Below are 27,915 nucleotides of genomic sequence, written 5' to 3'. Positions count from 1 at the left end.
AACCAAATCCCTTGCTCCAACTAGTCCCTCCGAGCCTCTGAGATTTTTTTCTAGAGATCCAACGACCTAATACCTTCTTGATAATTTCTCTACTGAAACTCTCTCCTCACTAGATCAAATCTTGCTCTTTGTTTCTTCTTTCCATGCAACATTTTTAACTATTTTTGCTTGCTGATTTTCAAGCACGAGAATGATGGATTCAGTTTTAAATGCTCTATCCAATGAAAGAAATAGAAAAGCACATAAGAAAATTAGGGTTTGACTCGTTTGCTTGTAAATCATGATTCCATAAGATAAACGCAGCAACTGATACCGAGTCTTGCAATACCACAACTTTTTTTTTACATGCCTAACAGATTTCTTTGGTTGGATTGATGTTCATTCCCAATAAACATGTTGTGGACTTTATCCTGGGACAATTACTTGTGACAATTCGAGTAGTTAGATAGGCTCACCGCAATCGCTTTGGCAATGAAGTTGCTTGGCGTCTTGTGTATTAAATTATGCTTTTGCTCTTGGGCTCGCTGATATTTTACTTGAAGGTGGTCTACTAAACCTAAACTCTTCTTTAGACTAGTAAGCCTTATCTTCACCAAAATGAAGTGGAAGTTGGAATGGGCTTTTGTCAAAACTAATATGTTCTAACCAGAATTGAAAAAGTACATCCTTAACTTTATTAAAACTAGTAGAATTTTTATCCTCTTACTGCGTCAAGTACGGATTTTCAAATGAATTCTACTAATGTTGTCTTGTTTTATTTGTTTGGATTTTTGTGCCCAAACAAGGTATTGCCAAAAATCAGAATTGTTGGCAGAACAGTTTGCCAAAAACAAAGCAGAACATTTTTTGATAATGTCAAAAAATGAATTCCTATTTGTCAAAAGTCAAATTTATCATTGCATTCATTTTGTATCATTAACATGAAATTGTTAGGAGAATCCTATATCTATCTCCCTTTTTCTCTCTTTTCATCTCTAATGTTATCGACTTTGTGTTTCTTCACATCTCAGAGAAAGTAATTGATTTTGGTTCTTTTATATGCTGTTAGAGTAGGTATGTGAATATTTTCTTTTCTTTTCAAATTTATCATTATTTTGTTTTGTTTAGTACCATTGAGATAGAATGATTCATTGAATCCTAACGTATCTATATCCGTTTTTTCTCTTTCTCCCACTCTGATGTTATTACTGTAGGTACGTGAATTTTTTTCTTTTCTTTAAGGCTTATTGTCTTATTTTTGTTTTGTGTCATTGACGTAAAATTGTTTGTTGAGCACTTGTGTAATTCTCCTTTCCTCTATCTCATTTCCACTACAATGTCATTAACTTCGAATTTCTCCATATCTTAATAACAGTCTTTGATTTGGTTCTTTCATATACTCTTCCCACACACACGTGAATTTTTTTCTTTTTTTTTTTTTAAATTTATCATTGTCTTGTTTTGTTTTGTATTTTTTAGATTAAATTGTTTATTGAATATTGATGTGTCTATCTCCCTTTTTTCTTTTTTCTCTTCTCCACTCTAATGTCTTCAACTTCGAGTCTCCACACACTTTAATAAGAGTTTTTCATTTGGTTCTTTCTTATGTATCATTGAGATGGAATTGTTTCTTGAGTATCTGTCTCTCTTTCTCTTTTCTCTTTTCTACTCTTATGACATCAAATTCGAGTTTCTTCACATCTCAAGAATATTTTCTAGTTTCTTTGGTTCATATCTTGTTATGGTTGGTAAGTGAATCTTCATTTTCTTTTCAAATTTATTATTGTCTGTTTTTGTTTTGTACCATTGAAATGGAATTGTTTTCTGAATCTTGAGTTATTTATCTCCCTTTTACTCTTTCTCTTGTCCACTTCAATGTCATCAACTTCAAGCTTATCCACATCTTAAGAACTATCCCTTATTTATTTATTTCATATGTTACTATCGTAAATACGTGGTCTTTATCTTTTCTTTTTGAATTTGTCATTCTATTGTTTTGTTTTGTTTTGTATTTATCGAGATGGAATTGTTCATTGAATCCTAATTTATCTATCTCTTGTTTTTTCTTTCTCATTTTGAGTTTATTCTTGTAAAATCTCTTTGAGCATATTCACTCTGATTTGGTTCTTTTAAGAAGCTTGCTACCTCAGACATTATATGGTTTGTTTAACTTTTTGCAATATGTTATTTTGATTTTTTTCTTTCCTTTTCAAATTTATCTTTATTTTGCTATATATTGTATCATTGAGATAGAATTGTTCATTGGATCCTAACATATCTATATCCTTTGTTCTCTTTCTCTTTTCATCTCTTATGCCATCGACTTTGAATTTCTCCAAATCTCAAGAATAGTATCTGATTTGGTTCATTTATATGCTTTTATCACTTCTCTCTTTCTCTTTCCTGCATTAGCTATTTCATTTTGATTCATTTCATATATTCTTGATTAAAATTGTATGTACCAGATCTTGAATTTTTTTTTTTCTTTTCAAATTTATCATTGTCTTGTTTTGTTTGTATTATATCATCCTTCATCATAACATATCTATCTCCTTTTTTATCTTTCTCTTTTTCTATTGGAGGCCATCAACTTCGTCATACTTGACCACTTTTTGTTTGCATTTGATGTTATTATATGAGTTTTTTTCTGGCCTTTCATTGATCACTTACATTATTACATTATCATGTGTGTTTGCATGCTCCATTGAGTCTATCTAATAGGTGTGCAGGCAACTCAAAAGTGTGTGAGTTGGTTTGAATGTGTTCTAAGTTACTGGAAAATCTGCCTACGCAAAGGCTAAATACCTTTAGGCCTTTTGGTTGCTAGTTGATTATGTTTTGGACTGTTAGAATGCATGCTTAATGCCTCACTTTTTGTTCCTAGGAAAGCAAGAGCATGCAAAAAAGGCCAGGTGAAAGACTGATTAAAGATCCTCATTTGCTGGATGACTTTGGTTTCTAAAAAGAACCTCTTTGTTGGTTCTTGGTCATGATTGTTCTAACAATATCTTCTCATTTGGCTGTTTAGTAGATATTAAACAGCATTTTGCAGCTTGCTCCCTCATCCATTTTGTGGTTTGTTTAACTTTTTGCAATGTGTTATGTTGATTTTTTCTTTCCTTTTCAAATTTATCATTATTTTGCTATGTATTGTATGGTTGAGATAAAATTGTTCATTGGATCCTAATGTATATGTCTCCTTTGTTCTCTTTCTCTTTTCATCTCCTACATCATCGACTTCAAATTTCTCCAAATCTCAAGAATAGTATCTGATTTGGTTCTTTTATTTGCTGTTTTTAGTATCTTGTTCTATTGCTGATAATGGAGCATCTTGCAATGGAAGATTGTTTTTAGGCAAGTTGAAGGAATAAGAGTTAAGTGGTGAGGTTTCTTAAAAAAAACTTTTAAAAACTGATCTATCATTCTTGTTTCTAGTACTTTCTTAATGATCTATCATTCTTGTGTATTTTGAAATCAAAAACTGGATAAATTAATTGGTCCAGTCTATAAATGACTTATAAATGTATTCCGCTGCCAAAGCAAGTATTCCTTAATTTTTTGGAGCAAAAGAAAATGGCCTTTGCCATGTGAGATGAAGGAATGAGAGTGAGATGTGCGGAAACAATGTGAGATGAGAACAAATATTTGTTGTTAGAATTGACAAGATCGAAAGTTGTAATTTACATGTCTGACCTTTGCCATGACGGGTGCGCTCACTTGGTAGATCAAGAAGTGTAATAAAATCTATGTTTTTTTGGTTTTGGGGAGATTGGGAGATGATATGGGATATTAATATATTATTTTTTGGCCTGACACTCCCTATCTCACATTTGTCTGCCTGTCTGCCTCTTTCTCTTTCCTGTCTCTTATATTTATTTTCTATCCAGCAGCATAAATTATATATGTGTTTTAACTCAAGTGAAGAATACGAACATGGATTATGTCTCAAGCGAAGAATTTAATTTGATTGTAAGTTATGGGTTTCCAGAGAAATTAAAGCGTGACTGCCTGTGTACCTCTTTCTCTTTCCTGTCTCTTATATTTATTTTCTAACCAGTGGCATAAATTATACATGCATTTTAACTCATGCGAAGAATGCAGACATTGATAGTGTCTCAAGCGAGGAATTTAATTTGATTATAAGTTATCGGTTTCTAGTGAAATCAAAGCATGATGATGTTTAGAAGGGTTGGCTTCTCCTAATGACCTCCAATGAGAAAATGAAGGAAATCCAATTCTTGTTGAACATAATCGGGTTTAAGAAGGAAATGTTAGTCAAAAACCTGCCTGCTTGATATACCACTTCGAAAATAGAATCTTTCTTTGTTACAGGGTTTTGCAGGTTTTGAGGTTTAAAGTTTATAGAAGAGAAGACTTGAGTTTTTCGGAGGTGGTGCTTTTGACAGAAAAGGAGTTCATGTAGAAGTTTATATCAAGATCTGGGGATAATGTGGAGGGATTGTTGGTATACTACAAATCTCATCTTTTGAATTTTTCTTCTTCTTCTTCTGAGAAGGAAGGCCCTTAATTACCTTACTCTCTATGCTCTTGAACTCTAATCTGCATTCTTATTCTGCTGTAATGTCATTGTCGGACATAAACTTAAAATCAAATGGTTAGTAGCAATTGTCTGTTTGTTGCTTTTGTGCTTGGTTATTACTGGTGATTAAGCTTGTAGGTATATTTATTTGCATCAATCTATAGGTATTGTTGGTTGTTCCTGTAATATTTTCTTTAGTTTAACATGAAAATTTTAAGGAAACAAGAGAAATGTGTGAAAAGCAGTAGAGCATCTTTTGCCCAGTTTTCTTTTCCTGCTCACATTTTGATTTTTTCCTTTTTGCCAGTTTTCTTTTGTAATTTCACCCTGCGTCATGTAATTGTTACTCACGATTGGTTGGTGAGGCAGTAGTTTTTGTTGGTTGATGTGTAACTTTAGTATACATGCATGCTTATACTTGAACAATCTATCCATTTGTTGTACATTAATACCTAATTTGAACAGTCTATCAAGATGCATGTTGGTATGCCTTGACCATTTTTTGTTTGCATTTGATATTATTATATTAGTTCTTTTCTTGCTTTTCATTGATTACCTACATTATCCATTGTGTTTGCGTGCTCCATTCATTGAGTCTATCTAATAGGAGTATAGCAAACTCAAAGTGTGTGAGTTGATTTGCAAACGTATTCTGAGTTACTGGTAAATCTGCCTATGCGAAGGCTAATATACCTTAAGCAAGAGCATGCAAAAAAAGCCAGGTGAAAGACTGTTTAATGATCCTTATTTGCTGGAAGATTTGTTTTCCAAAAAGTACCTCTTTCTTGGTTCTTGATCATGATCTGTTCTAACAACTTCTCATCATTTGACTGTTTAGTGGATATTAAATGGCATTTTGCAACTTGCTACCTCAGCCACTATATGGTTTGTTTAACTTTTTGTAATGTTCTATTGTGATTTTTTTCTTTCCTTTTCAAATTAATTATTATTTTGCTTTATATTTAAATTGAGATAGAATTGTTCATTGAATCTTAACGTATCTATCTCCTTTTTTCTCTTTCTCTTTTCATCTCTGATATCCTCGACTTCGAATTTCTCAAAATCTCAAGAATACTATCTGATTTGGTTCTTACATCTGCTGTTATCACTCTCTTTCTTTTTCCCGCATTGGCTATTTCATTTTGATTCGATTCATATATTTTCTTAATTAAGATTGCTGGTACCAGATCTTGAATCTTTTTCTTTTCAAATTTATCATTGTCTTGTTTTATTTTGTATTATATCATCTCTTGTCATAGGGTATTTATGTCTCATTTTATCATTTTCTTTTTCCTATTGGATGTCATCAACTTAGAGTTGCTGCACATCTCAAGAATAGTCTCTGATTCGGATATATAATATGTTGTTACCACTTTTTGCTCTCTCCTTCCTGCGTTCTGTTCCGTTATGATTCCTCTCAAATCTTTTCGGATATATAATATGTTCTGATCTTGAATCACAATTACTGATTTTATTTTTCCAAATTTTATTAATGTTTTGTTTTGTTTTTGTATCACTGAGATGGAATTTTTTGTTGAGTTCTAATGTATCTAGCTCTAAAAATCCTCTTAAGCACGTTTTATTTCTTCTGTTGACTGTTTTGTTTTGATTCATTTCATATATTATCTTGATAAAGTCTGCAGGTACTTTTTCTTTTTTTTTTTTTCATATATATTTTTTCTCTTTAAAATTAAAGTCAAACAAGCATTGTATTAGAATTGAAGGTTTAGACTTTAAATTTCTAGAGCTAAGCCAGAAGAGAAGTTTAGATATGTATCAACAGTCTCTTTCTCTTTCTTTTTTGTGTTTGCCGGCATGTGTTTTTTTCTTCAGGTTTTTGTACCATATTCCGTTCTTGTCGCCATACCACGTTTTCAGTAAACCATAGTTTGTATTATCCTGTTAGTTATTACAATGTAGCTTGTGACTGCTGTACTTAAAAATTGACACTATAATATTGGTTTTTAGTATATAGCTGTTAGATTGATTTTGCAGTTCCTGGAGAGGTTTGATATATGGTTTAAGAATGATAGAGGAGAATTTTATTTCTAAATATTCAAGTTGAACTTTTGTTGATCAGGTTAGGGACCTTTTGAGATCTATCCTTTTGTTACTGTCTCCCATGGATCGGTAACGATTTAATTCCAATGAGATCCAGTGTTATAGAGCGTGTATGGTCATATGGCGCTAGGGGAAAGGTCATATGTGGCAGTATATGCCTGATTGGTTGTGTTGAAGGAATGAGAGTGAGATGTGTGGAAACAATGTGAGATAAGAGACAATATTTGTTGTTAGAAATGACAAGATCGAATGTTGTAATTTACGTGTTTGATCTTTGCCATGGCGGGTGTGCTCACTTGGCAGGTCAAAAAATGCAATAAAATTAATATTTTTTTTTGTTTTGGGGGGATAAGGAGATGGCACGGGATATTACTGTATTATTTTGGTCCGGCTCTTCCAATCTCTCATTTGTTTGCCTGTGTATCTCTCTCTTTCCTGTTTCTTATATTTATTTTCTGACCAGAGACATAAATTATGCATGCGTTCAAGCGAAAAATGCAAACATAGTTAATGTCTCAGGCGAAGAATTTGATTTGATTAATAAGTTATGGGTTTCCAGAGAAATTAAAGTGTGATTGTCTGTGTACCTCTTTCTCTTTCCTGTCTCTTATTTTATTTTCTAACCAGCAGCATAAAATATACATGCGTTTTAACTCAAGCGAAGAATGCAAACATAGATAGTGTTTCAAGTGAGGAATTTGATTTGATTATAAGTTATGGGTTTCCAGAGAAATTAAAGCGCGATGATGTCTAGAAGGGTTGGCTTCTCCTAATGACCTCCAAGGAGAAGTTGAAGATGGAAATCCAATTCTTGTTTAACATAGTTAAGGAGGAAATGTTGGTCGAAAACCTGCCTGCTTGATATAATGTTTCGAAAATAGAATCTTTCCTTGTTACAGGGTTTTGCAGGTTTTGAGGTTGAAAGTTTGTAGAAGAGAGGACTTGAGTTTTTTGGAGGTGGTGCTTTTGACAGAAAAGGAATTCGTGTAGAAGTTTATATTAAGATCTGGGGATAATGTGGAAGGATTGTTGGTATACAACAAATCTCATCTTTTGAATTTATCTTCTTCTTCTTCTTCTTTTTCTTCTTCTTTTTCTTCTTCTTCTTCTTCTTGTGAGAAAGGCCCTTAATGACCTTACTCTCTATGCTCTTGAACTCTAATCTGCATTCTTATTCTGCTGTAATGTCGTTGTCGGACATAAACTTAAAATCGAACGGTTAGTAGCAATTGTACTGTTTGTTGCTTTTGTGCTTTGTTATTACTGGTGATTAAGCTGGTAGGTATATTTATTTGCATCAATCTATAGGTATTGTTTTGGTTGTTCCTGGAATATTTTTTTTGTTTGTTTAACATTAAAACGTGAAGGAAACAAGAGTTTTTGCCAGTTTTCTTTTGTAATTTCACCCTGCTTCATTTCATTGTTACTCGTAATTGGTTGGTGAGGCAGTAATTTTTGTTGGTTGTGTGATTTTAGTATACATGCGTGCTTATACTTGAACAATCTATCAATATTTGTTATACATGAATACCTAATTTGAACAGTCTATTAAAATGCATGTTGGTATGCCTTGACCATTTTTTGTTTGCATTTGATGTTACTAATTAAGTTCTTTTCTTGCTTTTCATTGATCACTTACATTTTTTGTGTGACTTTGTCTTTCATGTGTTGGCTGTTTTGTTTTGATTCATTTCATATATTTACTTGATCAATTCTTCAGGTACCTTTGTCCTTTTTTTTTTTTAATATATCTTTTTCTTTTTAAAATTAAAACATCAAATAAACATTCTATCATAATTCAAGGTTAAGACTATAAAATCTTTTGAGCCAAGCCAGATGAGAAATTCAGATAAGTGTACCAACTTCTTTCTCTTTCTTTTTTGTTTTTGCTGTCATGTATTTTTTCCTTCAAGTTTCTATATCATATTCCCTGCGTGTACCCTTACCACATTTTGTAGGTACCCTGTTTTTGGTAAACCATGGTTTGAATATCCTGTTGGTTATTACAATGTAGCTTCCGATTGTTTTATTTGAATTGCGCACTAATATTGGTTTTCAGTATATAGCTATTAATTGATTGTGTAATCCCTGGAAATATTTGATATGTGATTTAAAAATGATAAAGAATGACTTGATTTCTGAATATTCAAATTGAATTTATCTTGTTGATTGCTATGCGGGATTCTGTTGGATGGCTGTCCCTATTGCTCTTATCGATTTCATGGTTATCTTCTAGAAGATACATATTTCACTTGGCCTATAAATGACAGGTTATTGGATAATTCCTTGATATTATTTGTTGATTTATATTCTTTATTAGAGATTACAATTTGTTATTGTTAAATATAGTGTAGAAATTAGTAATTCACATGTTTTCTTTATTTAGTTATGTGCTCTTTTATGTTTTTAATTATCTAAATTAATTGTCCTAATCTTATGGTTGTAGGTGAATGGTAGATATTTTAGGGATGTGGTTATCATGGGTATTTAATTGCTGAATTTGTGTATTAATTTGCTGGCTGGGAATATTAAAATCAGATCAGTTCTTCAGCATTACTTAACCTGTTTGGTAAAAGTCCTGAGTGAGGTTTTTGGGTTGTTGTTCTGCTTCTTTTGATTTTGCAGTCAAAGCAGAGAAGTTCCTTTGTTTATTCCTAACCAGAATTTTAATCTATCAGTTATTGTGCATTAATTAGTGACTATATACATTTATGTGAAACCCATTTATTTGACTATATTAGGCCTGCGAAAAAGCAAATTAACATTATTATTAAAGTTGCTGGTCTGATAAAGATTCACTATTATAAGTGACATTTTGTTGAAACATATTAATTCTCTTCCTAGAGTTTGAGGTGATTTTTGTTTGCTACTTCATTGGAATTTTTCTGGACATCAAGGAAAAACTAAAGACTTCCTTGATTAACTACGATGTTTCTTGCTGCCACTACTGTTCAATTCTTTCTGCATTTATAGAGACTCGCTTATATTTGTAGAGTTACAGTAGTAAAAATATTATGAATGCGTAGTAGAATAATTTACGGATGAAGTAAAATAGTATCTTATCTTATTCATGTTTTAGTATTTTTATCCTATTAATATATGTCTAACAAGCGCTTGCTTGCTCTTTCTATTGGTGCTTGTTTCTATGAGGAAAACAAGTTTAGGAGGTATTGGGATCTGAACAAATCAAGTTAAGAAAGACTTCAATGTCAAAATCATCATGAGAAAGGTAGTATGGGTTTATATCAAGACTTCCCAAAACTTTTCCTTTCGCTACCCTTTTTGAAGTATACTAAAATTATATGCTCTAATGGAGTCAACTGCTGGTATTTAACAGATTTCAATTGCTTCATTCCATTAGGACAGTTTAATTTTTCATTATTTTCTGTATTGCGTTGTTTTAGGCATCTTGTTCTATTAATGTATAACAGTACATCGATAATGGAGCATCTTGCAATAAAAGATTATCTTTAGGCAAGTTTAAGGATTAAGAGTTAAGTGGTGAGTTAATATTACAAAGTCAAGAGTAATTTAAACAGTGAGGAGTTTAAAAGATTTGAGGTTTTGATTGATGTATCAGACCTTTGCCATCCTAGTAGCTGGTCAAGAAGTCTGGTAAAGCTTGCATTTTCTGGGAGAAATTAGAAATATATCAATGTACTTCTTAGAGTTTGATGGAGTGAAATTATAATCTTTACTTGAAGAAATATGAGCAAAAACAAGTACTATGACTCTTTGTCCTTATCAGTACTGGCAGCAAATTAGTTATAGTGTTTACACTTTATTGATATGATGTTTGGGAAGAGTTTTTTTTTTTGTTGCATTAGTTTTTTGTGGGGGCATTCTTCACTTGTTTTTGTTTGATTTTTAGGATTCTTGGTTCTTGTATGTTTTGAGTAAATCAACTAGTTTAAGAACAATGTAAAAATGTTGAGGACTCTCTTTATATAGCTCTTTCTAGACTCTATAGTTCTCTGTTGCAACAAAGAAAACCAAATCCCTTGCTCCAGCTAGTCTCTTTGAGCCTTTGCGATCTTTTTATAGAGATTCGAGCACCTAATATTTTGTTGATAATTCCAGTACTGAAACTCTCTCCTCACTAGATCAAATATCGCCCTTTGTTTCTTCTTCCCATGCAACATTTTTAACTAAAGAGCTTCTATTTTGTTTTTACTTGCTGATTTTCAAGCATAGGAATGATGGATTCAATTTTAAACGCTCTATCCAAGAAAAGAAATGAAAAAGCACATAAGAAAAATAGGGTTTGACTCTTTTGCTTGTAAATCATGGTTCCATAAGATTAATGCATCAAATGATACCAAGTCTTGCGATACCACTACTTTTTTACATGCCCGGCAAATTTCTTTGGTTGGATTGATGTACATTTCCAATAGATTTCTTTGGTTGGATTGACGTACATTTTCAATAAACGCGTTATCCCCGGATAATTACACGTGACAATTCGAGTAATTAACCAGACTTACTGCAACTGCTTTGGCAGTGAAATTGCTTGGCAGCTTGTGTATTAAATTATGTTTTTGCTCTTGAACTCCATGATATTTTACTTGAAGGTGGTCTACTAAGCTAAACACATCTTTAGATTAGTAAGCCTTAGTTTCACCAAAATGAAGTAGAGGTTGGGATAGGCTTTTGTTAAAATTAATATGTTCTTACTTATTTTGTTCTATTGAGATATAATTATTCTTTGAATCCGAAAGTATCTATCTCCATCTTTCCCTTTCTCTTTTCCACTGGTTCTTGCATATGTTATTACTGCATGTACATATTCTTGTATATGTTATTGTCTTTCTTATTTTTGTTGTGTCGTTAAGATAAAATTGTTTGTGAGTACTAACTTATTAATCTCTCTTTTTCTCTGTCTCATTTTTACTACAATGTCATTAACTTCGAGTTTTTCCTTTACCATTGAAATCGAATTATTCTTTGAATCCTGAGGTATTTATCTCCCTTTTTCTATTTCTCTTATCCACTTTGATGTCATCAACTTCAAGCTTATCCACATCTTAAGAACTATCTCTGATCTGATTTATTTTTGTCATATGTTACTATCTTCCACATCTTAAGAACTATCTCTTATCTGATTTATTTTTTTCATATGTTACTATCTTTAAGTACGTGAGTTTTTATTTTTATTTTTTAAATTTTTCATTTTTTGTTTTGGTTTGTATCATTGAGATGGAATTATTTATTGAATCCTTATTTATCTATCTCCCTCTACCTCTTTCTCATTCTCTGAATTTATTTTCTCTTGTAAAATCTCTTTGAAAACACTCACTCTAATGTGGTTCTTTTAAGAACCTCAGTTTTCGTTTTAGCTAGATTCAATCCACTTTGCATGTTGGTCCCAGAATCTTACTTTTCAACATTGGTGAGACGCGTATGAAGGATCCAATTCCTTTTTGGTCTTCTGGGTTCTCTTCTTGCAATTAATGCCCTTTACTAATGGGAATTGAATTAAGGTTGATCCATGAAGTTATAAATACACACACACACACACATATATTGTTTCAAGTGCTGAAATTCAAGAAGTTATAAATACACACACACACATTGTTTCGAGTGCTGAAATTCAAGAATTTATATGGTTGCAATTTATGTCGTATAAAATAATATGACATTAATGTCAAACGGTAAGAATAAAAATATATAATTTAGGTTTAGAATATTATTATTTTGATGCTTGTAAATTTTGAAGTGAATCTCAGAGCTGTATTAAGAAAACACTGTTGTCTTTATTGGCCCTCCAATTGGAGACTTACATCTTGTTCCTGCCGCTTTCCTCCTTGTAGTGTTCGAATCTGATGCCTCTTCCTACTCCATCAAATCTTATTCGCATCATAATATCTTTTTATTTTTTTCTCAGAGTATTATTTTTACCTAAAAATATAACAAATCTTTGAAGTAAATTCTTAGGTTGATTATTATTTCCACTTTTGAGCATGAATGAGTTGGACTCAATGAAAACTTTTTTTCTTTTCCCATTTTAATCATCACCTGTTAAAAAGTAACTTTTTTCTAGTACTAAATCATTTTATAATTTGTATATTTGTTTATCTTCACATTCTTTTATAATAATAAATTTAATTTATTATTTGATCCATATAAGTGTATTCTATTAAAATTTATTTTAATGTCATTAACCAACATGGTTGGTGTATCATTTTGATGACGTTAAATAAATCTCCAAATTAAAGTGTATTTAAATATTGACTATAAAATATAATTTTAAGTTTGTCATAATTTGAAATTGTAATACCTGGTCCAAATAAAGAAAAAATAATAATAACACAATTATTTTAAAAGACCAATTTTAATACAATAAGTAAGAATGTCATTTCATAAATAAAGAAAGAGTATATTAAGGTTTTGTTAAAACGTGAAGAACCACTTTTTATACCTATAAATTAATTTAGAAAAATTATGAAATTCCAACAAGAATTCGAGTCTCCTTAACCCTAAATTAAAATTTGATCTGCTATGATTTAGATTATAATTAAAATTTTATTCGTGTTATTTTTAATAAACTTTTTTTGTACATCAAAATTATATGATTTAAATAAAAATTAAAAAAAATTATGAATTTTTCAAAAATTATAGTTACAAAAAATTACGAACTGCACAACATTAAGTTTTCCAGCCGTATTGTGATTCTTCGAGCTAATTCTTAAGCTACTAGACTAATTCATTTATAATTTATACATAGTAAATTTTTCATATATACTAAAGGTACATTATTTGATGATACGATAACTAGGGATATGAAATATTGATTTTATGTTCAAATTTTGTCAATTTGTTATTGCATTTTTAATGAATTAGTAAATTTAGTTTGTACTTTTTTAGGTAATTAATAAATTAATTTTCTTGAAGGAAAAACTTATCCTGACAAAGTTCACCTTTTTACTTTACTCTTTGGAAACTATATAATGTATATTGGAGAAAAATTAATAGTTCATAATTAATTTCTTGAAAATAATTCTATGTAACTTTTCATACACAGAAAATGAGAAAAATTAAATAAATACAGAAAAATTTTAATTTTTTTTTTAAAAAAAATCGATATTATTGAGATTCTCGGAAGCAAAATCAACAGGGATGCTTACCAGGAACTCAATCCGTCTCTCTTGAAATTAATTATCGACAGCAAAAATTTTTAAACCAAGTTCGAGAAAAATTTATGTGACTTTCATTTTGTACTTAGTTACTCAATTAATATATATATATATAAATACATTTAAAATACACACACACACATATATATATATAAATAAATTTTATGTTGTATTGAATAATGGGTATTTATCGATTTGTAGTATACATATTGAACTTAAAATTTTTTGGAGCGATTTTGTTGTGTTTATATTGACTAATTGTGTGTAACTGTAATTCAGTTTGACTTATATTGAGAAATAAGAAAACAAAAAATTTTTGTAGCTAAACTAAAATTCTCTGTATTCCTGCACAACTGGGGAACAAAGGGATGCTTGAAAAGGCTGATGAGAATTGAGAACAGAGATAAGAGAATTGAATTAAGTGGAAATATATATTATATATATATATAAAGAGTTTTTTGGGTAATCGTAATTTTACACAGAGGATCTCGAAGTGAAAGAATCCGTAGGACTGCACGTGTACAGGGCGGATTACGAGTATTCAATTGCAAAGAAGGAAAGAACTGTTCGGTAATGCTGGCGGTCTGCCCTAAATGCTGATACAAGACGTACGACTCCTGCAACATTGCCAATGAATAATAATATATATATATATAACGCAATCACATACGTCCACACGATAAAAGTACACTAGGTGGAGACGCATATAAGAGCCAACAACACAACTTTTAACTCCTCCTTTCGTTTTCTTTCTTTCATGGCTTTTGCCATTCTCTCTCTCCTTCCTCCCTTTTCCTGATCACCTTCTTTCCCTCCAGTAGGGGTTCAGTGTCTGCGGGCGTTTTCTCTCGCTCGCTTTTAACTGGGTATGCTCGTCTGTTAATAAATTTTCAGCTAAGTCCTTTGCTTTCTTTCGCTGTTTCATTAGATTCATTTCAAGGCTCCACTCTGTGATTTACTCTATACTAATGTGTTCAATCTGTATAGTTTTTTTTTTCTTTCAAGTTCCGGGAATACACACACACACACACACACACACACATATAGGGAGGTTGAAAGGGTCCATTTGTTGTTCTGCGTCTTCTCTAAGGGACTCGTAAGGTAACGATTCTACTTGTTTACAAGAAACAAGTCTTTTCTTTTTTAGAGCGGTTTACGCATTGACCGCTTTTGGTTTATTCTACCCTTTTGTATTACAGTGCAGATATTGAGCAAATTTACTTGCAAATGAACTCTGGAATTTCCCCTTGATGTGAAATTAGACTTTTCTTGTGGGGAGGGGGGTGTATTCTCCCTTTGGGCTACTCCCTTGTCATCTTAGTTAATTTTGTAGTCATGCTTTCTTGGTGAGTAGGATGGTTGTTTGTTGGTAGTTGAATTTTCATCATCTTCTGATTGATGGAACAATAAATTTGCGTGATACCCATTTCTATTTATTTCCACTTTTATGGCAAACCTGTTGGTGGATATTGAGGAAATAGCAAGACTTGTGCTTAATTAAAGACAAAAAAGCATGTAGGGGGATGTGATATCAGGAGATTTATAGTGATATTTAGTTGTATGAAAGTGGATTCTATGAATCCAGGTTCAGTTCTACATGGCTCCAAATCAGGAGCTTGGGCTTGTTAGCATCTTTTATTTGCAAGTGAATCAATTGAGTATAAATTCTACTATGTTGGGACTGTAATTCGTCATCTTCAAGCTTCTAGTCATGTTATTTTACCAAAATATTCAGACTTCATTGCTTGAAAAACCTTTGCTTGCTGCAATTTTTTCTTTTTGCAACTTTTTCCTTGTTACGCCACTTTTAGCAGTTGAGTCTAACATGCTTGAAATTATGTTTTATTGCCTGCTTATGATATAGTCTTTTGGATTGAACTTAGTACTATCTTTGGTTTCTTTTACACCCTATTGAAAATGGACTCAGTAATTAGAGTAATAATCACTATTTGTAGGTAATGTATCGGAACTCACCCGAGTAGAATAATTTTTACAGTTATAGGTTTTCCCGTGCGTATGCATTTTTATAAAAGCAGTAATTTGTGTCATCAGTAATGAGAAAAAATGACTGAGATGTTGCTGCGCAATATTTAGTATTTAAGGTTGCTTGTGGCGGCAAGAGACTGTGATATCATTCATGATGTTTCGTCTTCGGAGTAATTCTCATCACGATCAGAAGAATGATCAAGTGCAATCAAAGGTAATTAGTTGAGAGATGCTGTATAAAAATTTTACTTTTGATTGCATCAGTTTCCCCCTTCAAGTTTATCTGGATCTCTCTATTTCACCAACCATTTCATCCTGATTAGGACCGTGAATCAATGACAAAGATGTGTTTAGGATAAAATAGATAGTTGTAGTTAAGATATGTGACCATTGTCTGTTGTACTTCGCTAGCAGATCAAAGAGCTTAGGCCTGCAATGGGACCACTATCTGGGCGTGCTTTACAATACTGTACAGACGCATGCCTGAGGAGATATTTGGAAGCTCGTAACTGGAATATGGACAAATCAAAGAAGATGTTGGAAGAGACACTTAAATGGAGATCAGCCTATAAGCCTGAGGAAATCCGCTGGGTAGGTTGGATAAAATGCTCCTCCATATTCTGCTGAAAAATGAAATTTCACTCTGTTGGGTTTCTTTTTTAAATTTGGAAGTTAGAAATCTTTCGGGGTTTGGTGAGTGAAATTCTCATGAAAATTGTTGATATTCTGTTTTCAGCATGAAGTTGCAGTTGAAGGAGAGACAGGAAAATTATACAGAGCAAGCTTCCGTGACCGAAATGGAAGGACTGTTCTTATCTTGAAACCAGGGCTGCAGGTTCTATCTTTAGTTCAGTCCTGTTTTCGATTCTTTCAACTTTATCAGTTTTATAATTAACACTGTTACTTCTCCTTTATCTTGGGGTGTCAATGTCATCGAAATGGCATGATCACACAAATATTTCAGAACACAAAATCCATAGACAATCAAATGAGACATCTGGTTTACCTCATAGAGAATGCTATCCTAAATCTTCCAGAAGGTCAAGAACAGATGTCATGGTTGATAGACTTCAGTGGATGGACATTGAGCACCAGTGTACCCGTCAAATCAGCTAAAGATACTGTCAATATTTTACAAAGTCACTACCCTGAGAGGCTAGCCGTAGCATTTTTGTACAACCCCCCTCGGATTTTTGAAGCATTCTGGAAGGTTTGCGTTCTTCTTTTTCAGCCTGCAATTTGATTCATAAATGCACACAAGAGATTAGTGGATCGTTTTCCTGCTGAGTGGTTAATAATGATTGAACATACTGAATCTTACTCTCTAATCCTTACGTAATGGTATATGCAATGATTCTCAAATCTTTTAGCATGATATGCCGCTACTATCAGTTCACCCTTTGGGACTACTAGCTTCTATAATAATTTGCTATACTCATATCTCGGTTAACATTTTAATGTCCTTCATCTCTTCAATCTTTTGTAAGAGTCTATTCAATATGATTTTCACTTTCAAAGAGTTATGGTTGAGCTACATTAATCTGCTCTGTTCATACAACTGCAGATTGTCAAGTATTTCCTTGATACTAAAACTTTCCAGAAGGTGAAATTTGTGTATCCAAAGAACAAAGACAGTATGGAGGTGATGAGATCATATTTTGACGAGCAGAATCTTCCAACCGAATTTGGAGGAAAAGCCAATTTACAGTATGATCACGAAGAGTTCTCCAAGTTAATGGTTGAAGATGATATAAAAGCTGCAAAATTGTGGGGATTTGACGACAAATGCCAGTGCGAGAGTAATGAGTATTCAAAGGATGAGGTTGGTCCCGAGCGAATTAGCATTGCACCACCAGCTGGTTGAGGTAGAAACCCTTTTAGTTTCTTCTACTAGCTCCTGGTAAATAATTGTAATAACTAATACAACCTTATAGGGTTACTTATGAGGCTTCGGAACTATGATCAAGGGCTGATTTAACCTATTTTCTGGGCTAGAAGGAGCATCTGTGTTGCTACTTTTCTTCAACTACTCTTTAAAATCATATGGGAACAGGAACATTAATTACTTCTTATAGCCATGCAGTACACAGGACTTTTCTTGTGTGGCTTTAAAGCCGAAGTTGTCTTGGTAAAGAAAAATAAAGGAGAAGGAAATGAGTCTTAAGCAATATTATATGAATGTGATAAAAGTTTAAATGCAATACTAGTTTAAATTCAAATTAATTATATATCTAATTAAGGTTTAAGTATTTTTGTTGCCTTTTACTTAGTAAATAAGATACAAAGTAAGTATTGTTATTTTTTAAGTTAATTATCACATCGGAGGATCGAGGAATTCTCCATTTACATAATTGGTCGAACTTGCGATGTTCTGATTCAATAAATATCTGTACTTAAAAAACATAGTTACTTCAAATCAGAACCCTAATTTTAAGAAGTTGTTACTCATTGAAATATTTTCTTAATAGAGCTAGCAGTTTTGTATATATACTTACACAGATTGAAGATAAGAAAAATATATTTATTAATTATTTTTTAGTAGATATATAAATTACAACCAGATTTTTTATAACTAAAATCTAAAGGGGAAATAAGAATATAATAAAATCAAAACTAAACCTTCAAAATAACGCCATCAACAGAGCTGAGCCACAGAATGAATTCCTCGAATATTCCTCTTCTTTCATGCCTGCTATCCCCACACTTGAGGCAGCTGGGAGCACTAATTAGTTAAAACAATGCTTTCCAGAAATATTTTATACTTGAAATTTTTTAAAGTTACACAGGGGAAAGAAAAATTTGCCCTACATCATAATATATTGAATGGTATAAAACATGGGTTTGATTTTTATATGATGGCAGAGTTTTAGTTAACCATGAAACACTAACATACTCTAGATACAGTAAGTTTTTCTTATTTATTATAGTATTTTATATAATTTTGATACCATCATCCAAAAATATGTTATAAACTAATATTATATTTAGAACTTAAGCAGTGAGGTTGCGAAGTCGGCCCGGCAACCAAAAATTTCTTTGCTTGTGATTAGGATTACCATTTAAAAAAAGAATGTGTATCTGTATGAAGATAAGCATGAAGCAGCTTAAGTCAATGTGAAGGAGAAAAGAAAAGCAGGATCTTATAAGTTGATGAGGAGGAGCGGTAGATCATTGGATACTTTTCATTTTTTTTTTTTAAATATATATATGTATATATAGTAAACAGTTATATAAAAAAAAATGTTCTTTCATTATTTGAATTTAGATTTTTGTAAGTAACACTTGACAATTGAAAATTTTAATTTATTTACAGAACTAATACAAGCCATACAAGCAGAGATCCATGATTAACATCCCTTATCATTTACCAGTATCTGCTCACTATTAGATAGTCTCTTATCCCCTTCTAAACCAAAGAAAAAAAAAACATGCAGATTACGTAACAAGTTCAAAAAGGATATATAGGAAAACATATCAAATTTCTGTTAGCTAAACACACATCTATACCCTCAAAATCTGCAGTCATATATACATATCCATCTTGTAGACCAGATCAAATTCACTGCCTTTCACCTTTATGCTTAGACAATTCACAGCCACGAAAACAACTCATATCAGCCGCCTTTTGAAGTTCCTCGTTGTTGCTTGGTAAGTGCGAACCAGTATGCCAACCCCGATCCCAACTCCAAGACAGATTCCGAGGCCTATCCCTACACCAACCCTCACACCCGCATTGAACCACGATAGCTCACCATCTTCGCCATCTATGTATTCAGTTCTCCTCCAGTACATGTTGCTGTAATCTTCATCATTTTCTTGCTTGTAGTTTGTGTATTCGGCTGGCTGCAGATCATACAATGGGGGTTATAATAAGTTATAACCAGAAGCCTACCTAATTTTAAACCAGATAAAATGAAGAAATAATAATCTATAGAGCTAGTGATCAATATTTGATTACTAGCATTTATTGGAGAATCTCATTTATCAAATTGATCAGCAACATCTATCCAAGGTCTCATAGACTATGGACAAAATTCTTATAAGAAAAACTTGATACAAGTCATGAAGAAAACATTTAAATCAAATGGTCATGCCTGCCATAAAGATGTAAAAAGTTCTATCTAGCAAAGAGATGATTTCGGACTCATGAACACATAGCATGTCATGGACGCCATGGACAATACTACTAATCAACTGCTTTCTACTATAAATGAGAACCATTAATGCTGCTAAAGATATAAAAAAAATAAGGTTATGTAATTTCTTATTATTTTAAACTTTTAAAATAAGTATTTGTTTAACTAATTAATTAACAATAAGTAAGGACCACAGTCACTGAGTGAAAATATGGTACGGAAGATCAGAATTTAACCTATTGTTGGAAAAAGTTATTCCTTCAATTCCAGTCTTAGTACAATCAAACAGAAGATTTTTCCAACTTAATATGTTTCAAAGGCCTAACATTGTCTTACTCTGATGAATAAGTAGGAAGTGTTCTGTCCCCATTTAAGTCCAAGAGCAAATTATATAAGCGCTGACATGATAAGGACCAGAATCAGTGGGCCTCATGTATGGACACCAACCCTCCATGTGCCTCGGGGTAAGGCCATACGCAAATCAAGTTCTGGCACAGGGTGGATATATTATAGAATACAACAAAAAGGATAAAAGGGAAAAGGGAAAATGAGTACTACCCTATCACTTGAAAACGCTGTCCACCCGGCCCATACTTCACATGTCACTTTAAGATAAAAGGTTACGTTTTATTGTAGTCTGATGCCCTAAAACATTATTCTCTCGTAAGTATCTTTAGTTTCTGGTACCAAAAACATGTTTCAGGACTGGGAGCATATTAAAATGGAAGTGGGAATAAAATCTTGTATGTCACAGCGTTTTTGATCTTAGGAATTTCAAGTGAAGACTAGTTAATTAGTCAATAAGCTGAAAAAAAGTTGGCCCTTCAAGTTGTTCTCTTAACTGTGCTAAAGTGAAGGTGAACTGCCCTTATCTCACATGAAAGCTATGTAATAAAGTTTAGAAATGAAATTTTACATATAGAAAAACCATCAATGTATTGTTACCTGCAGATCAAGTCCATGGGAGACATCTTTTGGGGACTCAGTTGTCTCGTACTCCGGGATTGCATCCAAGGCACTCTTCCTATTTTGCTTCTTCCTGAAACTGAGCTGCAGAGTCTTGGTTAAGATGATTGGACTTCCAGAGAAGCAACCGGCAACATACACTTCGATTGTTGGTAATGTTAATTCAGAGCTTGTAATTTGTTTTCCCTTCAAGAATCCAGTCCCAGCCGTGATCTCCGATTCACAATTCATATTCCATCGTTTCATATTGTTCTTAGATTCTCCCGTTAAACCTTTACTATTGGACATCTCCAAAAACCCAGAAAGAATAACATCGTCCTTATCATAAACCTCAAATTTCACACTCCCTGTTAATCTAATACTGTCTGTGCTTACAAATGTTGCTTCTTCTGATTGCTTATCTGCTCGATCCCTCCGAAGAAGCGAGGAAACCCCATCGGAGTAAATGCTACTTCTAACACCATTAACTTCCAAAAGGGTGTCAGGGCTAAGAGGAATATGACTGAGAGTGAGGAACTCAGGAGTAGAATCATCTACCTTGACATTGCTGACCCTCACATAGAACACTCTCAAATCAAACCAGGGTGATGGTAGCTTGGCGCAGGGTTGGTAAGGAGAGTATCTAATAATCTGAAGGCATGGATCAGCCACCTCACCGTTGTTTGTTGTTCTGCAAGGACTCTCCATAGCCGTACTTAGGAGCTAAACTTCACCAGGAACACTCAACAAAGATTGGAAGAAGCATTTCATCAAGCAGTTTACAGATACGAAACTGGTCCAAAGCAAAACAGAGTTAGAATGCTCAAGTTGTGAATCTTTTGAATCTTTTCATAATAAGGAAAGCCAGAAAAACACAATTCAGCAAATCAAAGTGTAACTTTTCCAAGTGTTAAACCAAGCTATTTTAAAGGAACAAAAAAATAAATAAAAAAAGACCTTGAATAAGGAAAGAAAAACCATAAGAGGAAAAATATGGAAGCAACTTCGCTAATTGCTATCTGTCCAAAAGAGAATATTAAAAAGAACACGTCTCGGCAGATATCTATTCCCAGTATGAGAAACGGAAGTTGAAATTTCAAGAGGAAAACAGAGAAGGAAGGCCAGAGAGAGCATCCAAGATTCCCTGAACTTGACCTCTTAATCGAAAAATAACAAATTACCAGGTTAAAAAAAGAACTCCGCAAGAACGATTAATAACCCACGTCTGAAATATGGCAAGAAAATTTATTGGGATGAATAAACATAGAATTCATCGAAACAAGGAAAAATTAACTTAAGGGTTGAAGAAATGTGAAGAGAAGACACTGCTCTGACGCAGAAACTGGGAATTTATTAATGCAGGAAAACAGTCAGATAAGCGTAATAGATGCAAATGATAAGAAAAGAAAAAAGAAAAAAAAGAACAGAGAGGAACCCACCAGGGATCTGCAGAAGGAAGGCAAACGAAATTCAGTTCTCGATCTCCACACCATCCAACTTCATCAAAATTACCAGAGAAAATCGGTTAAGTTTTATACTCTATTATCATCATCATCTTGTCAAAGAAAAACGAAACAGAAAATTTAGAAAAAAGATGGCGGCATAATCCAACAAAATTACCAGAAATTAACAGATAATAGAAACCCAAGTCATAGAACCGGTCCGCTCTCTGTTCTCTCTCTTTTGAATTGCATCAGAACCACAGAAGAATTTTTCTTTTTACCCAAAAAAAAATAATAATAATAAGCAACTTACCAAGAAAACCTTGCGTCCAGGATCAAAAGTTAACAGAGTAGTGATATATATATATATATATTATTACATATGTATATAATCAAAATACTATAGGAAGCGGCTCATGTTATCGCTTTCAATCTCGGCAAAGGCCTAAAGCATTTGATCCGCGTGAGCAAAATTAGTGGCCAACAGTATTAATGACCCCGCCCCTACGAACACTAGAGCTCGTTAAAACGAATGCACACGTACTAATTACCGTCGCTATAAAATTGTTTTTCCATGAATAATATCACCTTATGTTTTAAAGTTCAATTTTATATTTTTATGTTGTTTTAGAAGGAAACGTAATATTGTAGGAAAATGGCGGAAAAGGGAAGGTCGATGGGACGCAGAGGAGAATGGTGGGGTGGTATCATTATATCAATCATCACAATCACAATGGGTTCATCTGACGGATCTTATCCGATTATTTCCGTTTACGAGGTCTGAAAATGATGTTCAGAAATTTAACGGCCGTTAAATCAAGCCCCTTCCTGCTCTTCCCTTCATCTCATCTCATCGCATCATTCACCACCCGCCCATTTTTTTATACAAGTTTTATTTTAGACCGTTTACATTTTCACAACATATATATATATATATTACCACTATTATATTTATCTACTGTAAATCTCTTAATAATTTATTTAACTATTACGAATTAAAATTTATTGAATAAATAGAATTTAATTACTATTGCAGAATTTATTAATATATAAATAAAAATTTATTGATTAAATTTTAAAATTTTTTTTAAAAGAAATTAATTAGATCAGTTGAGATAATCACGATAAATTAATATTAATTTTTTAGTTAAACAGCCAACATTTTTATTTTTATTGGGATATAAGTTTGACTTTTAAATTAGATAATTAAAATTTTTATTATCTAAATTATTTAATTAAATAATTAATATTTTATCAATACAAATTAATTTTTAGTTAAATAATTATTACTTTCAATTTTAGAAGTATAATATTGAAGCGACCATCTTTGTCTTGGGCAGCGTATTAAAAAAAAGAAATTCAGAACTTGAGAAGGAGAGAGAGCTTTGTTTTATGGAATCGAGTCGATCAAATTTTCTAGCAACACGCTAAAGTAGGAAACAATGTTCCAAAATTACAAATTCTAATCAAAACTCCTAAGAATATCCTTTGTAGGGTTCGGGATTCATTCTCTCACTGCTCTTTATAGTTGATTTCAGTAACATGTGGTATCAATCGCATGCTACAGTGTTATTACCTTTCTCCCAAAGACCATACTTCAAATCAAATAAATTTCTTTTTCTTTTTCTTGTCAGCGCAAGAAATACCTGTTTGAAACCCTAGGTAGACTAGAAAGAGAGGGGAGGAAGAAGAAAGGATGTAAAGTTGGGGAAGAAATAGACGCGTCTCCTATTTGAGTTCACAGGGAACAGTGTAAGTTTTCTTTAGCTTTACTTTCCTTAGTTTTGCCTTTAACAGATGATGATGTAAATCTGGATTTGATTCGAGATGGAAGAGTTTTGGTTTAGTTTCCTGTTTGGGACGTGTGTTGTTCGATGAAATGCCAAAGTGAGCCTTCATTTATATGCGTGCATTGTGCTATTCTTACACGTTTGTTAATATTTTTTATTATATTAATTTAAGTTATCAGACTTTTTGGGTTTTTAAAGAAAATTATTTATGTTTTCTATTGATTAATATTTTACAATCATCACCTTATTAAACAATAAATTATTTTTCAGTTTAAAAAATTTTCGTGAATTGATGAAAGGAAGAACTTCAGTCAAAGATTCATGTCTGCTCAATTAGTGTAACCTTAATGAGGGGAGATGGCGGAAAGATTGAATTACAATTTTACCCTTGATTACTGACCGTCGAATGAGGTCAAAACTAAATTAGTGGCTGTTTGTATTTAAAGAGTGACTCTGTTGGTACTTTTCCTTCATTTGTCCCTAGTACTCTGCTTGTTTAAGCGGATTTGCTCGTCTCTGCGAACGCCTAAACGATACCTTCTCTTTCTCTTCTCCTTTCTGGCTTTACCAATTCTCTGTAGCTTCATCTCTACCAAAACCTTGGTGAGCAAAGCCGCATCTTGTAGTTTTTTCGCTTCTAGTAGAATAGGTTTTCGCTATCGAATTGTACTTTTCAGGCTGAATTTTTTGGGTTCTTGTTTTCCCGCGAGATTAAGCTTAATTTTGCTGTTTGATTGTTCAGTAAGGATTTCTGTGATCGTAGCTATTATAATAGGTTAAAACTTTGATAACTTTGATATGGAGATTTTGATTTTCTAGTTTTCTTGTGTGTGGCCTTTTGAATTATCAATCAGTATATCCTCTACGGTTTACTTGAATTTTTGCGGGAGGAATGGATTATGATCTGCAGTTTCATTTCTCTTTCGGCTTTAGAGATCAAATGCAAAAATTGATGGGATTTTGCTGAAATGGTTGATTGTGGGTGAAGTTCGTGTTACTGTGCGTGGATTGGTGGTCATGTGTTCGTGGGATTTGATTTTTTTTTTTTTATTGTGGACTTGTAAAAAGACATGAATGGCGTTCTTCTTAATAGGTTATGGCACATGAAGAGCTTACGACCACAGACAGGGAAGAAAAACAAGTGAATTCTGAAGGAAGAAAACCTCGGGTTTTACTTGCTGCAAGCGGAAGTGTAGCGGCAATAAAGTTTGGAAATCTGTGCCATTGTTTCTCCGAATGGGCAGAAGTACGAGCCGTGGCGACCAGATCTTCTTTGCATTTTATTGATAGAGGATCAATTCCCAGTGATGTCATTTTCTATACTGACAATGAAGAGTGGTCTAGTTGGAAAAAATTAGGTGATGATGTACTTCACATTGATCTCCGGCGATGGGCTGATGTTATGGTCATAGCCCCTTTGTCAGCAAATACACTTGCCAAGGTAATGTATGATAGATTTTTGGAATATTTGGTTTTTTTGCCTACCTATTTTAACTGGCTTCATGGTTAACATTGTTTAGTACATGGGGCTTGTAGAATGTTTGCCCCTTTTTGGGTGAGACTGATGGAGTGAAAGAACACTTAAAGATGGCTTCTTTTTCTGATTTTTTTGAGCATTTTTTTTTATTTGCAGAGAGGAACAGAGAACCAAACATAATAAAAATATTTGGTTTCATGGTTTGCTAGTACAGAAGCTCAAATGATTAGGGATGAGAAAGAAAAATGAATCACTTAGTACTATTTTCTTTAAATAAAGCATTTGATCTTTGAGTATTAGTGTCTTTTCTTTATGTAAAGCCTTTGATCTTTAGGTGTCTATGTTCTGTCATGTTGTTTTGTTTACTAATAAAATGATGAGCTAAAACTCCATTTAAGTTTACTTTAAAAGGTCTTTATAAACTTGCATGATCATCTGGATCTCGAGCTGTTGTTAGATCTTATTGGATGTAAATGAAGTTTGTTGGACTTTTTCGGAATTTTCTTTTTCTGCTTAGGCTGCATGCTATTGGATATAAGCTGTACTGTAATCGTTGTATGAAACTTGTTTCCTAAATCAGTTTCAGTCTGCTTTGTTGATCACAAGCCACGTGTACATTGTTTCTTTTGTTTTTAAACTATTTACGCTTACACTTGGTGACTTTTCGGTTATCCTTAACACTTTCTCTGACTACCATATCGATCAAGTTATCCTGTCATAAATGCATGAACCAATCATTAGGCTACAAAACTATACAGCACGATCATCGTCCAATTCCATTTTGGGCAGAAATGACGTGCTAAATTATCTCATTCTAATTAGTATTAGTACGAGTCTTGTTGAACTAAGATCCTTGATGCTAAGTGGAAACTAAAAATGATATCTTTGGAAAATTATAGTAATTAGGTTTGCTGATATTCCTAGTCTATTAAATGCTACCACATACACCGTTTGACTCAATTTGATATAATCGGTTATCTCAAAGGTTTTCGATTATTTTGCATGTGAGGGGTTATTTGCTGTTTTCAACCGGTCATTAATATAACTTGATTATCTTACATGTCAAACCATCTAGAACTCTCTTTCTCTTCTTTTTTAGATAGTATCTTCTATTCATTTATGCATTATCCTTCTTGGTATAATCAAAGATTAGACTCAATTCAGTATTCAAGCTTGTCATACTTGTATCTGAATATTTGAGTTGTCCACCCATTTTTCTTCCCCATTTGGGGGGTTGTATGATTGAGTTATGCTTATGACTGGATGTTTAGGTTCTGCACCCATTTTTCTCCCTCATTTTATGTTGATATGGTTGGGCAACTCTTTATCAAGCAATAAATGAATCATGTAGTGAAAGTACTCAAGCTCATTTGTTTCATACATGAGCTTTGCATGACTAGAATTTGCCAATGACAAACCCAACAGTTAGGAAAATGATTTGTTTTGCCGTTATCTTTCTTTTTGCCTCTTCACTAAGTTTGTGCATTTTATTCATGCTCTTGGACTTGATCTTGAGCATCTTCTAAATCCTTTGATGTCTTTCTAGTAGATTGCTGGAGGGTTGTCTGACAATCTGCTGACATGCATTGTCCGAGCATGGGATAACAGCAAGCCACTCTTTGTTGCACCAGCTATGAACACCTTCATGTGGAACAATCCTTTCACAGAGCGACACCTTTTGTCAATCGATGAGCTTGGGATTTCTCTCATACCACCTGTTACAAAGAAACTGGCCTGTGGAGATTATGGGAATGGTGCAATGGCTGAGCCTTCTCTTATCAACACCTCAGTAAGACTGCTCTTGGAGTCACAGGCTTCACCTAAATGATGGAACTGTTGTGTGATTCGGTATGTATAGAATGATAATTTGTGTTTGCGGCCTGTTGCTTGATTTTGTATAGGCCGTTTGATTTTCTCTTTTCTAGGTTGGAGGCTATATAGTTAAGCCGCTTTATGTGTGCGAGAGGCACCTCACCTGCCAGAAGCAGTGAGCAAGAATTTAATTTGTTTTGCAGGATGTAATTTATAGCAGTTCTGTTTGTGTGTATCTAATATGTTGTGCAATCCTCTGCTGAATTAATAGTTTGATATGCTCCATTAGTATTCACTGGATCTTTAGGGTCCTTTTTTTTTTTTTTTTTTTTTTACCATTTCTGATCAAATATCTAAGCAAAACCAGTGATGGTTAGTCTAGTAGCTCTATTTACAAGATGTTAGCAGAGAAGAATAGAATAGGTGCCGGTTCGACTCACTTCAAACGTCATAGAGATCATCTCCTGATGCCTGCATCACTGCGAGCTCTTTTTGCCCGGTCTTCGTAATTCACCTAAACTCTGTTCAAGTGTGGAGGCTTGTCATCCCTAACTCTTCCCGTGGTCAATTCTTTTGCCTCAGATAAAAACTGGGTAAATGTGATACCATGATCC

At 33.1% G+C, this 27,915-nt stretch overlaps 3 protein-coding genes across 6 annotated transcripts; 2 read left to right on the top strand and 1 right to left on the bottom strand.

Annotated features, from left to right (window-relative positions):
* Positions 1 to 14,403: 14,403 nt before the first annotated feature.
* On the top strand, positions 14,404 to 17,764 carry LOC110816793 (Sec14p-like phosphatidylinositol transfer family protein). 2 transcript variants are annotated; one of them, XM_022045114.2, is made up of 6 exons: positions 14,404 to 14,579; positions 15,808 to 15,913; positions 16,114 to 16,290; positions 16,436 to 16,534; positions 16,664 to 16,909; positions 17,264 to 17,764. In XM_022045114.2, the coding sequence occupies exons 2-6, from the start codon at positions 15,851 to 15,853 to the stop codon at positions 17,561 to 17,563; spliced, it is 885 nt and encodes a 294-aa protein (XP_021900806.1). In that variant the 5' UTR covers positions 14,404 to 14,579; positions 15,808 to 15,850; the 3' UTR covers positions 17,564 to 17,764. The 2 variants fall into 2 exon arrangements, with proteins under 2 accessions (XP_021900806.1, XP_021900808.1); XM_022045116.2 differs by lacking the exon at positions 14,404 to 14,579 and adding an exon at positions 14,597 to 14,814.
* A 1,224-nt stretch (positions 17,765 to 18,988) lies between these two features.
* On the bottom strand, positions 18,989 to 22,542 carry LOC110816748 (Erythronate-4-phosphate dehydrogenase family protein). Its single transcript, XM_088222353.1, has 4 exons — positions 22,401 to 22,542; positions 22,220 to 22,277; positions 20,781 to 21,573; positions 18,989 to 19,542 (listed from the first exon to the last, which is right to left on the bottom strand). Exons 3-4 carry the CDS (start codon positions 21,486 to 21,488, stop codon positions 19,309 to 19,311), a joined length of 942 nt encoding a protein of 313 aa, XP_088078479.1. The 5' UTR covers positions 21,489 to 21,573; positions 22,220 to 22,277; positions 22,401 to 22,542; the 3' UTR covers positions 18,989 to 19,308.
* A 1,012-nt stretch (positions 22,543 to 23,554) lies between these two features.
* On the top strand, positions 23,555 to 27,601 carry LOC110816792 (phosphopantothenoylcysteine decarboxylase HAL3a-like). 3 transcript variants are annotated; one of them, XM_088222345.1, is made up of 4 exons: positions 23,555 to 23,769; positions 23,857 to 23,974; positions 25,106 to 25,453; positions 27,039 to 27,601. In XM_088222345.1, the coding sequence occupies exons 3-4, from the start codon at positions 25,109 to 25,111 to the stop codon at positions 27,315 to 27,317; spliced, it is 624 nt and encodes a 207-aa protein (XP_088078471.1). In that variant the 5' UTR covers positions 23,555 to 23,769; positions 23,857 to 23,974; positions 25,106 to 25,108; the 3' UTR covers positions 27,318 to 27,601. The 3 variants fall into 3 exon arrangements, with proteins under 3 accessions (XP_088078471.1, XP_021900802.1, XP_021900803.1); XM_022045110.2 differs by having other exon boundaries at positions 23,555 to 23,974; XM_022045111.2 differs by lacking the exons at positions 23,555 to 23,769; positions 23,857 to 23,974 and adding an exon at positions 24,450 to 24,615.
* The last annotated feature ends 314 nt before the right edge of the window (positions 27,602 to 27,915 follow it).

The sequence above is a fragment of the Carica papaya genome, chromosome 1, assembly GCF_054855325.1.
Source record: "Carica papaya isolate Zhongbai chromosome 1, ASM5485532v1, whole genome shotgun sequence".
NCBI lineage: Eukaryota > Viridiplantae > Streptophyta > Magnoliopsida > Brassicales > Caricaceae > Carica > Carica papaya.
This window is presented reverse-complemented; position numbering and strand designations above follow the sequence as displayed.